At 49.1% G+C, this 15,969-nt stretch overlaps 7 protein-coding genes across 7 annotated transcripts; all 7 read right to left on the bottom strand.

The window, feature by feature from the left end:
* Window positions 1-16: 16 nt before the first annotated feature.
* N7533_007697 (ceramidase) lies at window positions 17-1,289 on the bottom strand (the record flags this gene model as incomplete). Its single annotated transcript, XM_057104347.1, has 7 exons — window positions 17-179; window positions 235-352; window positions 411-692; window positions 775-915; window positions 973-1,033; window positions 1,142-1,154; window positions 1,240-1,289. 7 exons carry the CDS (start codon window positions 1,287-1,289, stop codon window positions 17-19), a joined length of 828 nt encoding a protein of 275 aa, XP_056959304.1.
* A 907-nt stretch (window positions 1,290-2,196) lies between these two features.
* N7533_007698 (uncharacterized protein) lies at window positions 2,197-3,276 on the bottom strand (the record flags this gene model as incomplete). Its single annotated transcript, XM_057104348.1, has 1 exon — window positions 2,197-3,276. One exon carries the CDS (start codon window positions 3,274-3,276, stop codon window positions 2,197-2,199), a length of 1,080 nt encoding a protein of 359 aa, XP_056959305.1.
* A 1,780-nt stretch (window positions 3,277-5,056) lies between these two features.
* Window positions 5,057-6,729, bottom strand: N7533_007699 (flavin monoamine oxidase family protein; the record flags this gene model as incomplete). The annotated part of the gene is made up of 4 exons (XM_057104349.1): window positions 5,057-5,299; window positions 5,357-6,163; window positions 6,233-6,477; window positions 6,552-6,729. The coding sequence occupies 4 exons, from the start codon at window positions 6,727-6,729 to the stop codon at window positions 5,057-5,059; spliced, it is 1,473 nt and encodes a 490-aa protein (XP_056959306.1).
* Window positions 6,730-7,651: 922 nt separating this feature from the next.
* Window positions 7,652-8,755, bottom strand: N7533_007700 (GPR1/FUN34/yaaH; the record flags this gene model as incomplete). The annotated part of the gene is made up of 4 exons (XM_057104350.1): window positions 7,652-7,940; window positions 8,020-8,065; window positions 8,167-8,566; window positions 8,657-8,755. 4 exons carry the CDS (start codon window positions 8,753-8,755, stop codon window positions 7,652-7,654), a joined length of 834 nt encoding a protein of 277 aa, XP_056959307.1.
* Window positions 8,756-10,265: 1,510 nt separating this feature from the next.
* On the bottom strand, window positions 10,266-12,232 carry N7533_007701 (allantoate permease family MFS transporter; the record flags this gene model as incomplete). Its single annotated transcript, XM_057104351.1, has 7 exons — window positions 10,266-10,317; window positions 10,385-10,565; window positions 10,642-10,990; window positions 11,051-11,470; window positions 11,530-11,735; window positions 11,813-11,908; window positions 11,983-12,232. The coding sequence occupies 7 exons, from the start codon at window positions 12,230-12,232 to the stop codon at window positions 10,266-10,268; spliced, it is 1,554 nt and encodes a 517-aa protein (XP_056959308.1).
* A 1,460-nt stretch (window positions 12,233-13,692) lies between these two features.
* Window positions 13,693-14,600, bottom strand: pyrG (orotidine-5'-phosphate decarboxylase pyrG; the record flags this gene model as incomplete). The annotated part of the gene is made up of 2 exons (XM_057104352.1): window positions 13,693-14,369; window positions 14,444-14,600. 2 exons carry the CDS (start codon window positions 14,598-14,600, stop codon window positions 13,693-13,695), a joined length of 834 nt encoding a protein of 277 aa, XP_056959309.1.
* Window positions 14,601-14,991: 391 nt separating this feature from the next.
* On the bottom strand, window positions 14,992-15,578 carry N7533_007703 (MAPEG family protein; the record flags this gene model as incomplete). The annotated part of the gene is made up of 3 exons (XM_057104353.1): window positions 14,992-15,279; window positions 15,358-15,493; window positions 15,547-15,578. The coding sequence occupies 3 exons, from the start codon at window positions 15,576-15,578 to the stop codon at window positions 14,992-14,994; spliced, it is 456 nt and encodes a 151-aa protein (XP_056959310.1).
* Between the last annotated feature and the right edge of the window lie 391 nt (window positions 15,579-15,969).

A 15,969-nucleotide genomic window follows, 5' to 3' on the forward strand; every position in this document is an offset into this window, starting at 1 on the left:
CCAACAACTTGAACGATTAAACTTCTTTCTCGGAGGCAACCATGCCCTGCATGATTCCGAACACAGGGCCCACTGGCCAGGCGAAAGAAGAACTAGAGATCTCGTCGGCCTCGCCGGAAGTAAGAAGATCCACAGTCGCGACCGCGATGTAGCCACCAATGGCAGTGAAGAAGTGCCACCTATGTTGAGTTAGCAAGCCTTGATAACGATCTTCCGGTAAATAAGTATACATACCACCCATGAAACTCGAACAAAAAGGCCAGAGGAAGTCCGACAGTTTGCTTAGCTCCCGTCAAGATGCCACAGCCGAATTCGTCAATCAACCAGACGAAATAGCCAAAGCCGAAGCAGACTGTGATGATTAGCGAAATTCTTATCAATCTAGTCTTTGATAAAGTATAGCAACATACAGCATCCAAAAAAGGAAAGGTAGCGAAGAGCCTTTCTCAGCTTTAAATCGGTAACTTGGGCTGGAATAAGTTTGGGTGTTCGGGAGCCGATCAAGTAAACGGCCAAGCCGAAGGACGCAGCATGGAGAAGGAATTCATCCATGACCATGTGAACAACCATAACGATAGTAAAAAGAACGGATAGAATGATTCCAATCAGCCGGGCGCGATCAGGGCTGGCTTTGAATGATAATATGCGATAAAGAAGCGGCGTAGTGAGGAGATGCATTGACAACTCATCCGCTGGAATTTGATGGTCAGCCAAGAACACCCGATACCCCAGGGTAGGCAGGGAAGGCATATGATGAGCTGGATTAAAACATACACATTTGGGTATGATATTTGAGGGTCATATGGTATCCAGCGGAACAGACGCCGACTCCGATGAGTCCGAAATAGGAAATGGAGCGGAAAGCAGCCTGGGGCTTTTGGCGGAGTTGAACCAGGCCATAGATACCATAGCAAACTAAATGATAAGAATTAGTTTTCTGCTTGATCGAGCTGGAGTATATGTGGCACTGACTATAGACACAGCTACTGAATGTATTGATGAATTCGGCCACAAATCGAGTTATGACATAATCCTATTTGGGCCGCGTCAGATACCGGTTTTTTTGTATTTTTTTTTGTATTTTCTTTGTTTGTTCCAAGAAGAGAGTCACGACCAAAATAGGAGGGGGGGGGAAACATACCTCTTCACAGAAGCTAGAACCAGTCAGTTTCAGGCTGTATCTTTCACAGCCATTGGGGAGGAAACATGTTTTGGAGTTAGGTAGCAACACGAACGTACTTCAAGTAGGATGTCGGAGGGCCCCAGAAGGGGTCGAGGGAGGATACCATTGTGAAATATGGCTGTCCTATGAACGGGTGCAAACAGGTATGCCAAGATATCAACAAGCAATCAATAAACGAGGTTCCTGAAGCGTGAGGCTTAAAATAGAATGGAAACGAGGGTGGTTGATGTTGCTGACCATTGCAAGTTGACGCCCTCGTTGGCGCCCGGCTCACCCGGATGAAGGTCGGTGAATCACGGCAGTACGAACTATAGCCTCGGTAGACATAAACATTCTGATCATTATTCTTGATATTTTAGATTAGGGAGTAAACTAAAATATAGAATTAATTCATTGTATATCTAAGTTGGAAATCCAACTGTTTCAAGTTTCATTCATACTAGCCCTTGGGTGGTATTGACGGGAACTTCCTTCACTCTACTGGGTGAGCCAACCACAGTTCGCTGGCCCCACTAGTACTACTAGCACTATGTGGTGATCGTCCTTTTAAATCATTTTAGGAATATTTACGAAGTACAAAGTACTGCCAATAAATACGAACATATTAATAAATATTTAAAGATTTCTGGAGTAAAAGATGATATTGTCGTTGCTAGCCGGGTAACTATATGCAATCGGCATCGTATTGGTATGTACAACGGTGCTGATTGTCGGGTATCTTGAGTTCTTGGTAAGTGATGCAATGAAGAATGATGAACGGAAAGCAAAAGGTAAACCAGGTTATTCTCATCCAGAGAGCTCGAAATTAGTGGCAAGGAAGGGGGAGCAATATTCACAGAAAGGGAAGAGGAGGAAGCGTAGGTATAGAGTATGCAAGCCAAGCGCAATGCAATGCAAATGCAGTGGAGTCCACTCATCAATCTGTAGTCATGGATGCGTTGAAAGCAAAGCGTGAGGCACCAGTGCCGATGCGCTATTGCGATTTATAAAAAAAAGAAAAGAAAAGAAAAACCTTATGCAGGGGAAGTCTTGGTCCGACGATATGTCCAGCGTCGAGGACCATTTTCTATTCCCTTGCCGAGGAAATCCAATATTTGCACCTCTGGTTTCTCGTGCTGCTTATGAAGGGTATCTTCCAGCTCTTCATCCGGTAGGTCCATTCGGAATCGACGCACACTGCCCTCTCGGCTGGTGTTTCCTTCCTTGAAGAATGGCGTTCTTGCGTCTTGAGCTTGACACCAGCGGGGTGCGACACGACGCCATAAGCCGCGAACACCGCGGCCTGCACGGTCAATCTTCTCATATTCTGCCCGTCGAGTGGAAGGTGATGTCCACTCTGTTACAGTCTCCGGGACGTGAATAGAGGAGGCAGATGGAATTTGAACACACTCATATTCGGGTGTCTTGTTTGGGAGGGTATTCGACCGGTCTCGAGCTTGGAGAGGGAGCGGTGCCATTATTGAGGTTATTGAATTGCGATGCTCAAAGTCAAAGCGACGGCTGGATTGTGACGATGCAACCGGAGATGGGGGTGCTGAACCGCCTGTCTCAGACGAAGTACGGCCTTCACGTCGGGAAGTATATGTCGATGACGGGGACCTTGAGAGGGCTGGAACCGAGCGCGCATCTTCCGCAGATGTTGTAGATGTGTTGATTTCTTGAAACAAACGGCACGAATCTCGATGGAGTGCCAACAAAGACTCTCGTCTCTCATGGGGTGAGGGGCGAGTGGACGGGACAGGAACGATGTTCGCACTGGCAACTGCCCTCCGCGACGAATGTAATGAACCATGCCGACTGGAAGGACGTGATCGAGCAGTACTGCTTGAGTTGGATCGCGAGTGATATGCTGATTCATTTGCAGAGGTTGGGCGCGAACCCCTCCGTGGTCCAGTAGAGGTAGGTGGTGAGTCGGCAGTGATGGTGGTGGATGGCGGGTCGATTCTCTTCACTTTAGGGATATCCATCTTGGGCAAAAGCTGAGAGGGCGATTTCGAGGGCGACTGGGAAGTGCATTTCGCAGGCAGCTCGACAACTGTCGTTTCCAGAGATTTGATCTCAAGACAGGGATGTGCTGCAGCAGGTGCGTCCATGTGAAGATCGCCACGACCACACCATGTGACGGCCATTCGCAAACCTTCTCTATAGGCTCTCTAAATGAGACCTATAGGAGCAAAGAAACAAAGGCAGCTGGCCAACGGCAGAAAGACAGAGAGTGCGCCTTGTCGATCGATACTTGAGACGAAGAATATTAGGGCTGGGCAGGAGGGGCAGCTCGCATTATGCATCCCATGCAACCATGCACCGTCCGTCTATAAAAAGAAAAGAAAAAGGGAATAAAGAAAGAAGGGGAGGGGCAGAAGAAGAGGAAGGGGAAGTACCCCGATGGTCTAGTTGATTTAAGCAAAATTATTAGTCTCACGAGAAATAAAGATGGGGGGGGGAAAAGGAACGGCTGCACGACACTGGGACCCAACATCGACATTTTAATTCATTTCATTTGCGCACACCGCTCCTCGAGGAAGACAGGACCAGGACCAGGCGGAGATGGTGGGGGCAACGAGCGCCTCCACCTCGAAAAAAGCCAAAGCTAGGGCCAGAGCCAGAGCCACAGCCAAGAACTACTCCGTACAGACTCCCCGACCTCGCACGGTCTGGATCGTCTCCCAACGCCCCTGCAGTGACGGAAGACGCAGGGGTCCCTGTGTCCTGGTCCTATCCAGGATGCCTATTGGGTTGCCTTGTCCGATTTCTACCGTTCTCGGCTACCATTCAGTTGATGCAATGTCAATCCATGTCAATCCAGGTACTGATTTAGACCCGCGCGTCAACTATTTTAACCATCAGGGTTACAGCAGGCGCCGCCAGTCCCTGCAGGAGGGCTTATACGGAGCAAAGCCAGCGACCTAAGCACCCTAAGGACCCTAAACACCCTAACTCGTTCCAGAACTCCAGTCAAGATGCGACGTGGGCGGGACATTCCACCTGGTACCACAATTAACACCTCAGGCTAACCAGTATGTATGGTACACCCCGCCCTTCGCCCCACAAAAGGCATCATCAAATGAACAAATCCTCTCTTCTCTTTTCCTAAATTAGCGGAGAGTCTGCGTTGGCCTGCCGATCGCACGCAAGAATTTTTCAACACACTAACGAACTCTGGCAGGTCCAGCGCTTGTCTCAGTGGCCGATCGGTGCGGGTTTGTAGCCAATTTTTGATGGGCTGCGTGTGAGAGATTTCAAATACCGAACGGACTTGATTGCATTTTCGGGCGAGAGGTGCTTGGCACGCTTAGCAACGTGGGGTGGATTTGCATTTTCTACTCGCACAGTCCACCGCTGTCTAATCCACTGTTTAACAGTGTTCACGGTTCATGATTCACACCGCTAGCAGGCCGATATCACGCATCATTATGATGCTGAGTGTGTCAAATACCGGTTTAAGAGCTAGACTAGTATGAACTTTCCAATGTCACGATAGTTTTCCACGGCAGAATAAACATGCTAAACCCTCGTGCATGCGGGTCAAGGTTAAAACTTTTATTTGCTCAGGTAAAGGGGGGTTTGTTGACGACGCAATCAGACTATTCCAAGACATTCAATCTATCATCTGCACTCAACCAACAAGCACTATTTTCCAGGCACTGTTTTCCAGGCTAACTAATGCCACTTAATTTGACTAAAAGAGATTAAACTAGGTAGCCTACTCCGTAAACAGACCATCGATGGGCTACTCCGTAAATGAAATTGCGGTCAATTCTCAACAATATTTAGCGCCGAGACAAAAGTACGATCATCGTTGGCAGCGGCGTTCCTCGTCTCGAATTGCCTTGTCCCAATAATATTCGATAATCAAGCATTCCCGCATGAACCCTATAGTAAACCGGCGATCCTCTTGGGAAAGCCTAATTCATCTATGATTTGTTTCGCGGCCCGTGATCCTTCTTCGATCGCTCCGTCAATAAACCCCCGCCAGCCAAGAGCCCAATCTGCACTAGAAAACAGAATATTCCCATGTCGCTCTCTCAGGGCTTCAAGATACTGAAAGCTGTAGCTTGGAGGAAAGACACACCAGGTACCACGTGAGAATGGATCTTTGAGCCAATTATGCCAGATCTAGCCCCATTAGTAACACGGCCTGTGATGCATTGGGAATTCTCTTTTCCAACTCACCACTTTATTAATTTGCATAGGCATTAATTGCTTCACTTCCGCTGCGAATTCCTTGCAGTCTTCACGTGGATGCGCGAATTCATTATTTGAGCCGAAACAGACAATGTGCGTGTTTTTTCCCGCATTGGTCAGGCCATCGCCATGACATGCGAAGACCCTTTTACTCGGCCAAGCGGCCCCAGACCAAGATCTCAGATCCGAACCCTCGGCCTCCAGATGCACTTTCGCTCCAAAGTTAATGTGTCCCTTTTGAGTCGCTGCTAGCTTCTTGGGTGGTAAAGGGGGGTTGAATTGGACCTGAGACAGAACGTTCAGCGGAATCGTAGAAACTAATCTCTTCGCCAGCCACTTCGTCTCCGATAAAGTGGTGGCCTTTACCAGGGTCCCGCTATCTTCCACGGTGCTTATAACTGTGTCAAATGTATAGCGGAGGTTTCCCGTTGCTAAGGCTTCCTCAAAGATGATCCGCGCAAAAGATGACTGTCCAGCTGCAATTTTATAGGTCTCAGTGAACTCAAAAACGCCGGCTGCACTATACCCACTGAGAGCCCACCAGCGGAGAAGATCGAAAAAGCCCGTATTTTGCATGGTATTGCCCGATATCGCTCCGATGGACGCTTGTAGTGTCGCCAGTTCGACTTCATTGAGAATCGGCTTTATTTTCTCTATCCGCTCGGCTGCGGATATCGCTTCCCAGGCTTTGATATCGGGATTATGATGCGGGTCGTGTGGATAAGGCATCAATGCTCTACCACTTTGCCCGTCAATATTGAACAGCTCTTCAAATCCTCTTTGCATGATTGATTCCTAAATGGAAATCAGCCCCCGCTCTCCTTGAGTCCCAATGGGATAATCTAGTACTAGATTATCACTTACTTCATCGTGTCGGCTTAATTCGGTTTTCTTTCCATCGACAGACACGGTAAATCTTTGACAGCCAATGTCTCTTGGAGCACTACTTGAAAGCTCCGTCATTCCATATCGGTGCATTGTGTGCCACACATGAGCTTGGTTCCAGTGAACCCAAGTACCACCCATCTCGTAAAGATGGCCGTCAATATTGGCTGTGTATGTTCTTCCGCCGATTCTGTCTCGGGCCTCGATTAGAAGAACCTTGAATCCTGATTGGCAGTTGCTTATTTAGTATCATCATTCAAGACAGTTTATTCACAGTTACAGCCTAAGGGAACCATACCTGAGTTACAAAGGTCTCGGCATGTTATCAGGCCGGCGTATCCTGCGCCTATTACAATGACATCGAATATGTCCGATGTTTGAGCCGGCACGTTAGTTCGTGGGGTGATTGTTGCCGTGCACGGAAGCCCTTGCTGGAAGCCTTCCTTCCGGTCGTAGAATCCCTCTCGTGTGGTCATGGCTGTACACTGGCGTTTATTTGGCCCGGTCTGATAGTAGATTAATATCTTGGAAAAGCTGTTCACCACCGTGACACATATGCGAAGCCGTCTCTAGTATTTCGGTGGAGGTATCTCTATTTATCTACTTATAGACCACGATAGAGTTTCCTCTTATCATCAGAATTGCAAGCTAGAATGCGGGGTTATACCTCTCCGGCGTCCGCGGAAACCGACTCTGAAAGGGATGAACTATCAATCCATTATGTTGCACCGTCATTATGTTAGGTCCAGGGCCGTGATGAGATTAAGCTTGCCTGAGGTAAACTTGGCTTCTACAAACTTCAAGATATCTTAGCTAGTCTGCTGAACTCTCCGAATATCTGAGTCACTTTTCTAATGAGTTGAATGGTGTACTCGCTCTAATCTGGAAGTAGATGATGTGGGGCATTGCGAAGGAATCTCAGAGTGGTTCGCATTTGCAGTCCTATTCGGGAGGTAATCCACACTGGACTGCCTATGACTCGCGAGGGAGTTCCGAAAATGCCATACTTGACAGCACATAAGATTATTCATTATACCTATCATATTGAATTTCATGTTTTTAGATTCAAGTTTAAGATCCATAGAGACATTCCAGATCTCAGCCTGCCTACTGAGTACTAATAAAATTATACGCTGGATAAAACCTTGGAACCCCAGTCCAAGGCTGGCATAGACCATCATAACTCGGACTCGTATCATACTTGAAAAGCTTGGAATTGAATTTATTTATTCCATGAATAAATTCACCATTACGGACATTAAATAGAGGACTGCTTAGCCTCGCTCGTCTATCATCTAACTTTTATTTCAAGGTTATTTCTAACCTTTGGAGCGCCCAATGCGACCAGAAAAATGACCAGAAAGGCCATTTCCACGAAACTGTAGACGCCCGCGCCCATCAAACAATGTCATCTCTCTCCTTCTCACCCGCAGGAGGAATCCGAGCACGTCTGTCAAAGAACCTGGAAGTATCCCCCATAACAACAGTAAATGGCAAAGACTCCTGGCACAAATAATGCAGCACGGTATAATACCCGAAAATACTGGCCACAAATGCAAAAGCACCGCCAACCTTCGAAAAGGTCTCGCTGGTTTCAATCATGCCGTCGGCGCGCTTGAACTGGGAGGCAGCATCGAAGATGAGACATAATTCGAGCGAGAGGAAAATGATGATATAAACCACGTTGCTGAATTGGAAGAAAAGGGGGTTAGTTGGAAGGACATTCACAGACACGGCTGGCGCTGGGATGAGTTGAAAAAACATACAGTCGAATACTGGCGATCAAGAAAAAGAGGTTGAAAACACCCCACACTGCCGGATAAGTTAGCCAATAACGGTCTATCAGGCAAGAAATATGCAATGGACTGCAGTCTAGTGCTATGATGTCAACAGTCAACTCGGATCCAACTTACAAAGGATGAAAAAGCCCAAGGCATTATAATACTCCGACGTAAATCCACCGTAGGCATCGATAATTCCGAATGCAGGAATTAGAGTCGCTCCATAACCACCGTAAAACATTGCTATTTTATGCCGGATTGTTAGAAAATGAAGACGATGGCGAGACATGGCGGGTGGGTGGATATTCACTCCCTCGGGGGCTAGATAGAACTCACCATAGGCAGATAAAACTGTATAAGAGAAGGTATTGCCGCGAACCATCTCCCATTGCGCAGAAATCAATAACCCAATGCAAGCTGCAAAACAAAGATCTCCAACAAAAATTGTCTGGTTCGAGACGCCGCGGAAATTCATCATCGCCAGCGAGACGGAGAGGAGGGTTGTTGCGAATCCGCCCATTGCTAATGGCGCCTAGTTAAACAAACCATCTGTTAGCAACAAGCCCTTTTTTTATTTCTTCTTTTGACCATGCGGACCGGGGAATGGGAATTTGGAACCTACAGGGTTTGCGAGGTGTTTCCCAGGAGTGTAAGGACGAGACGACATTTCCACGGCAGCATCATCGCGTCGTTCAACTTTCTTAATCGATATCTCCGACATTTTCGTTCGATTCAGCTTGACAACCTTCCGTAGCGTCCCAGTGCGTCTTTTCGAAGTTATTATTGCAGAACCCCCGAAAAGAGCACTGAGGGCGAGACAATTCTATTCTTATAAAAATTCTGCATATATGGGTGCTACATAAATCAATGTATTACATACTACTTAGCATCGCGAGTCAAGCCTCGCAACCCCAATAACGTAAAACTATCCGAGCAGTGGGCCAAGAGCCAAGGAAAGCAGCAAAAGCCAAAGAAGCAAGGCTTAAAGTGACAAGCAAGGGCTTACCCCGGTTACCCCGTTTACCCCGTTGTACAAAAATATTGGCTAATCGTTTGCTAATAAGCAGCGTCTAGCCCCGGTGGGTGCGGGCCCATTTCACTTTTCCTTAGCTGGTGAATCGGAAGAGATCGGGCGTTGTGCGGGATGAGATGGCGATCATCCATGATCCGAGGATCTTTGGGTCGGGGTAGTTGACAATGAACCCTGGAAACCTCCATTTTGTATTTGAGGGGTTGGGGTACGAAGAGAAAAGAAATCTTGCTTGCATATTTTAGTCAAGGTTTTCTCTCTCCTGGCTAATCACGGAGGCATTCACAGATTGTGTGGGGCAAGTCGATCATTATCCTCGGGCCGGGAGCATATTTTTAGTGTAATGAGGGGTTTGTTCAAGTTTCGATAATATTAGGCGGCCTGGGCTTTAATCTTGAGCCTGCCTGCTAGATACTAGTACTAGTAGTACAGGAATATATTTGGTCTCGGAATGTCAACCTTAGAATGTTCAAGTTCTGGAAGTAAAAAAAGGGCTACCTCTCACATTCCAAGGTTATAAAGCATAACCATCTAGCTATAGCTATGAAAACCAGCACAATAATGTCAAATTATCATCGCTGTGGCGTGAAGTGAAAAGCGATGGATTCTATGTGCTATGGATTATTAAGACAACAACCAGCGCAGTATTGCTGAGTTGGGCAGTGGATCACCTGGGCAAAAGATTAAAGTCATCACGACCTCGGGACGACGATGAAAGAGAGTAGGATGCCCAGGTGGACGAGTATATCTCTCCAGGGCTGCCTTGGCTATCAGATTGAGCACCGATGAACTGGAAAACATCACGCACTGGCAGGTGGGACTCCAGCATCACTTTCGTTGGTGAGAGAAGGACTTCTTTGATCCAGAATGTCGGTCTTAGGTCCTAGGTTGTTCGACCAAGGTAAATATAGCTCCCAACATAATCATACTACAAGGTTTATGTTGGAAAACGGTAGTTACTAGTACTCCCAATAGTACAACGCGTTCTAAGCCAAAAAATGACCAGATCCCAGATACTCCAGGTTCACAATCTCCAAATTTTGAAATCCAGAAACATCAATTCAACATTGCATTCATAAAAGGGCGTTACTGAGCATTTGAAACTACTATATACAATTCAACCACGAACCAGGCGGGGGTGATACCTAGACTCGGATATCACCACCAGTCGTAAAGCAAGCAATCTCCACACTCCCATCAATCACAGCGAGTAAAGGAAATCCGGATTCTCACGATCCGTAAGATCCAAGAATCTAGATAAGACGCACGTCAGAAAAAGATCGTCCGCAACACGAAAGGGAAGTAAGGGACGGGACTCACTCCTGATTCTCAAGACGCACATAATCCGGCCTGGACTGGATCGCCAACTTGCGCTTGTTCTCCTTCACATACCACCAGTAAATGAAAAGCATGATCATCAGCGCGACGCCGATACACACGAGGATGGTGATTTCGGCGGGGAGGTACTGCGGCGCGTCCTGTGGGCGGAATGTCTGTGGGCCTGAGGGAGGTTGTACCGTTAGCTTTTTTTTATTTATTTTTACATAGGTGGGTTGGGTTGGGCTGGGTGAACGAACCGATTATGTTTCCGACACAGTATCCGATCAAGTAGAGCGCTGCCACGGTAGTTTTCTTCGTGTAGCCCGCGACATTGGATGAGACCATTGATAAGAGTGCGACGAAGGCGGTTGGGATCGCTTGAGTTAGGTAGTATCCGATTAATCGGCCGGTGTTGTTTGACTCTGGCAGGGCGACGATTAGGACCATGCCGACGAAGGCGGCGACTAGGCCGCCTAAACTGCAGAGGACGCGTTGGTTGGTTATGTGGCCCATGTAGCCGTTTAGGAGGAGGGCGATGACTTCGACGGCGCCGCCTGGGACGCCGATGATTAGGCTTTCTTCTTTTGAGAAGCCGAAACTGGTGATCTGGATGGTGTTAGGTTCGTCTTAAGGGCGGGGAGGGGAGGGGAGGGGGCAGGTAGGTACCATTTGGCTGAAGAAATTACTCAGACCGCCGTTGGGAATGTCCGCGACTAGAGCGTAGAGGAAGAAGGCCCAGGTCATTGGGTCCATGAGGGCTTCTTTGACTTGGTATAGTTTGAAATGCTTGTTGCCGATGCCTTGCTGGTTCTCGCGAACGCGGGCGATGGCTAGGATGCGGTCTTCCTTTTTGAGCCAGCGGGCGTTCAGTTGGCTGTCGGGGATTATCCATAGGAAGACGAGGCCCAGTGCGATTGTCATGAGGCCTGTGACGAGGAAGACGATTTTCCAGGGTTCGATTGAGGAGCCGTACTTTCGGGTTCCGACGGCGATACCGTATGCGATGAGACCGCCGAACATTTGTCCGACGCCGTTGAAGCTGAACCAGATGTTGACTCGGCTGCCTTGTTCTCTCTTGGTGTACCACTATGACGAGGTGTTAATTTAGGGTGGGAGAGGATATAGGATTTTGCTCATCTGCTTACCTGTGAAGTTAGCAAGGCAAAGCCGGGTGTAACGGCTGCCTCGAATACACCCAGGAAGAGTCGGATAGCGATGGCCCCCGAGTAATTGTGGACGCCCGCGAAGCAGCTCAGTACGAGACCCCACATCAAGATACAGAAGGCGGAGTATTTGCCCAATGGCAAACGCTGAAGCAGGCGGTTGGTCGGGTACTCAAATGCCAGATAACCTGAGGGGAAGTCAGAAAGTGATCTGGGAGAGGTGACAATAGACCTGTGTTCATGTATCTTCGGGGCTATCACGAACCAAAGTAGAAAAGACTGCCCAGCCACTGGTACTGATCATTGACAAGGTTCAAGTCCTCCTTAATTCCCATCACGCTCGCATACGAAAGAGTTGTTTCTAGAAGCAGAGTCAGTCAGTCCGTGTATCCGGTGATGCAGGTATGTACAAGCGACAAATGGCTCAGTACTCACTATCCAAGTAATTCATGCCGTAGATGCAGCACATAATCGGCATAAGATGCCAGTCAATAGTCTTCAGGAGTCGGCGGTTTGTCGCCTCATCCAATTCAATAGCCTCCCCACGTAGCTCATCAAAAGCCTTCATCGCCTCATCGGCATCGTGAGCATGTTTCTCGAGCGTCGGATCAGAATGAGCGCTTTTCTCAACATCCACGGCCGAGGACGCGCCGACGGCAATCCTATCTCCCGAGTTCTCCGCCATTGTGTAAGGTAGTAAAGTACCCAAAGTGGAGCTATGGAAAGAAGAAAGGATGGAGAGGAGGGGGAGCCAGAGCCAGGTTTAAGTAAAGCTCCAAGAGCAAAACCAAGACCAAGACTAGGCAGGACAAAGTCAATCGAATTCGAATTCAAATTTAAATTCACCGCAATTCAGGACGGAACGGGGAATTATATGCACTGCATCCGCGCATGCTTGGGATGCATGGTAACACGGGGATCTTCAGAGCGTCTTCCAGTGGCGTTATCTCACACTGACCTCTCTCTCTCTTTCTCTTCCGCTCTTGGAATGCCCAGGGGAGGTTCTCCTATCAAGCAAGTCCAAGTGGGTCAGCCTCCCCGCGATAAGCACCGGATATCTGGGGTTGGCGCATCTTGGTAAGGATGTTTCGGATGACGATTGGCTATCATGAAGAGGGGAAAATGAGGAGAGATCGGCAAAAGGGAGCTCCCAATTCGCGGAGTGTCTGCCAGTGTGTGCGTGCTACATGTTACAGCCGAGCTCCGGCTCTAAGTTGGATAGATCATGGCCAAGATGAGGAGAAGAGAGACCCCCGGAGAGGGGAGAGAGGAGAGAGGCTGAAGCTGAAGACAGACACCGCCTTATTGAATGCGTGAGAGCAAAGTGCGGTCATGGCTCGGCGTGCAGATGTAGGCCCGAACGTGTGCGTCGCGTTGGCGCATGGCCGACGACGCCGAAGCAAGGATTTTCCGCACATGTGGTAGCGGGTTGAGATTCCGTCGTGGGAATGGTTATCTTGCATGCAGCTATCGCGAGAGACGGGGTTTAGCTATCTCAGTGGTCGAGAACGATGTTTCACCTCGTTGATCGGCCCTGTTATCTTTTGCATTGCATCTTATCGCGTGGCCCCATTTCCGACTTCACGCTAGGGGGTGGAGCATGGCCCGTCACAATGGAGGGAAAATCCAAGTGTTGGGTTTGGAATTAGATTTCGATGCTTGCATTGATGGGTCCATGTGGCAACTTGAAGTTGAGAGGATGGATCGTCTGTTGGGATCTGCTTGAATCTATCTCCCATGGGACTGGTGCGACTGCCTCGCGCACGGTACGGTTTGGCTGCATTGCATGATGTGTAGACAAGGTTTATAGCTCCAACTATATTCAAATTCCCAGAAATGTGTGGTCGGAGAGGGAAATGGCTGGCCTCATGTGTGCATGTTCATGTTCATTTTCATGTTCATGTTCATGATCTCATCTCATATCATATGCACCTGGGAAACTCATATGCAGGATGCACCCGTATGGCGAAAAGGGTCCATAAGAAAAGAAAAGAAAAGAAAAGAAAAGAAGAAACGAAGAAAAGAAAACGTCATAGGGATATTCTATTTCTGACCTCTACTCCGTACATGCTTGGTTGTCCAGTCCAGCCCCCCAATTTTCAATTAGTCGTGCATTTCCTTTTCTTTCTCGCTTTAATTTCTTTTCTATTGGCTGCCCCCAACGCGGGCAAGGTACGCCGCCCATCCCTGCTGCTGGTACTGCTTCGCAGCCTCAACGGGATCAGGCGCGGCATAGATTCCGCGTCCGGCAATGATGAAATCCGCACCACGACCGATAGCCGACTGCGGGGTCTGATATTGCTGGCCGAGCTTGTCGCCCTTGGAAGAGAGATTGACTCCGGTGGTGAAGACGACAAAGTCCTCGTTCTCGTTGGCGCTCACGCTGGCGGGGACGTCGGTCAGAGCGCGGGTGGAGACGAAGCCCAGGACGAAGCTCTGGTACTTGCGCGCGTAGTCGACCGAGGCGGAGGTGTAGTCTCCCGTGGCGAGAGAGCCCTTGGAGGTCATCTCGGCAAGGATGAGGAGGCCTCGGTCAGAGCCGTAGGGGAAGTCCGCGGCCTGGGCGGTTTGGGCGAGGGCTTCGACGATGCCCTCGCCGGGGAGGATGGCGCAGTTGATGATGTGGGACCATTCGGAGATACGCAGGGCACCGCCGTGGTATTGCTTTTGCACGGTGTTGCCGATGTCGATGAATTTGCGGTCTTCGAAGATTAGGAAGTTGTGCTTTTCCGCGAGGGCCTTGAGGCCGGAGATGGTTTCTTCGCTGAAGTCGGAGAGGATGTCGATGTGGGTTTTGATGACGGCGATGTAGGGACCGAGGCCTGTGGAGGTTCAATTGGGTTAGGTCTGGGCTCGCAAGACTGGGAACAGCAGCAAGAGCAATGCCATTACGTACGGTCGGCCAGGTCTAGTAGTTCCTTGGTGGTGGTCACGTCGGCGGAGACGGTGACATTGCTTTTCTTGGCTTCGGCGACTTCAAAGAGCTTGCGAGCCAGAGGATTGGGGTGGCTGCTGGCACGAGTGCCAAATGGAATTTGCGACTTGGAGGACATGATGGCGGGGTTGGCGGGGTGAAGATGAGGATGAGAGTGAAGGTGGATGTACGTAGTCAGGCGAGGACTACTGTAGAGTAGTTAAATGTGCCAGTAAGCTCTGCAAATCCACAGGGATTGAGTCAAGCAACAGCAATGGGCGATCGCAGAAGTGAAATGTAGATGTAAATGTAAATGCAAGTGTATCCCAAGGAAGGGAACTTTTTTTGAGGCGCCACAGCGGACATCCGCCACATTTGACACATGCGGGGTGTGGCGGTGCCTATGTTGGCACGTGACTGACACAAATCCAATCAAGAAGAACTGTCAATTGGCGACAAACTTGAATATTGATTATTATACATAAGACATATCAGAGAAATCTACTCGTTAAATTTCTCCCGTGGACCTTTTACCAGGACATCAGCTCCTTCGCCACGCCAAACACAGTCAATCCCCACAGCGCACCCTGCGCCAACCAGAACCCGCTACCATACAGACGGCCCTTACCCTGCGCCTTGCCCGAGTAGACATAACCGTACAAGAAAATGGTGCGGAAAGCCACCCATGCGGCACCAAGACCAGCTGCGAGCTGGGGGTACTTCAGACCAGCGACCAGGGTGAATAGCATTGTCTGGGACATGTTCTCGAGATAATTGGCGTGAGCGCGCTGGGCGCAGTTGAATTGCTCGGCTTTGGCCTGTAGTGAGACAGTAGTTAGTGATTAATTGATTCCAATAGTAGCGCTTGCACAAGTTTCCGGTTGGTAGCAACATACATTCTCCTTGCACTGCTCGAGGGAGGCATAGCTGTGCGGGTAGGGGACCTTGGCGGCCTTGCGCAGGGAACCGGTGATGTTGCCGTGGATGAAGCCGAGGACGGGGATTGCGCCGAGGGCGACGGCGATGGCGGCGCTGGAGGAAGCCGGTTAGAAACGATGTGGCTGGTGTATGAATTGAAGACTTACCCATAGTTATCGGGGACAGTGATTGCGACCATTGTGTATTGTGTAGTATGAGCTTCGAACTATGTTATCGAGTGGAGGTAGCGTTTGTGGGGATGGGGCCATTTATAGCTTCGAGCGGAGTTCGGCGGAGCTGCAGAGCTTGAAACGCGGAAGATCGCTGCGCCGGCGCAACCATCGCCCCGATTCCGTGTCATGGCGGGGAGGGGGATCGGATTCGGTCCTTGCGAGGCTCCAAGCCCTGGTTCTAAGATTCTTTGGCTTTCGATCGGATACTGGACACATCATCACAGTTGCCTGTTCTACTACTGCAGTCATTGCATGGTTGTATGCGGCAATTGGCTTATTTCGAAAAGAGCGGTCAATTGTCTATGTGGCAACAAGCTCTCGAGTCGCGGTAAGCTATTTCAAATTTACATCCATGCT

Source organism: Penicillium manginii (assembly GCF_028828005.1).
Source record: "Penicillium manginii strain IBT 31320 chromosome Unknown utg000005l:1.0-5665137.0:1.0-5668048.0, whole genome shotgun sequence".
Taxonomy (NCBI): Eukaryota; Fungi; Ascomycota; class Eurotiomycetes; order Eurotiales; family Aspergillaceae; genus Penicillium; species Penicillium manginii.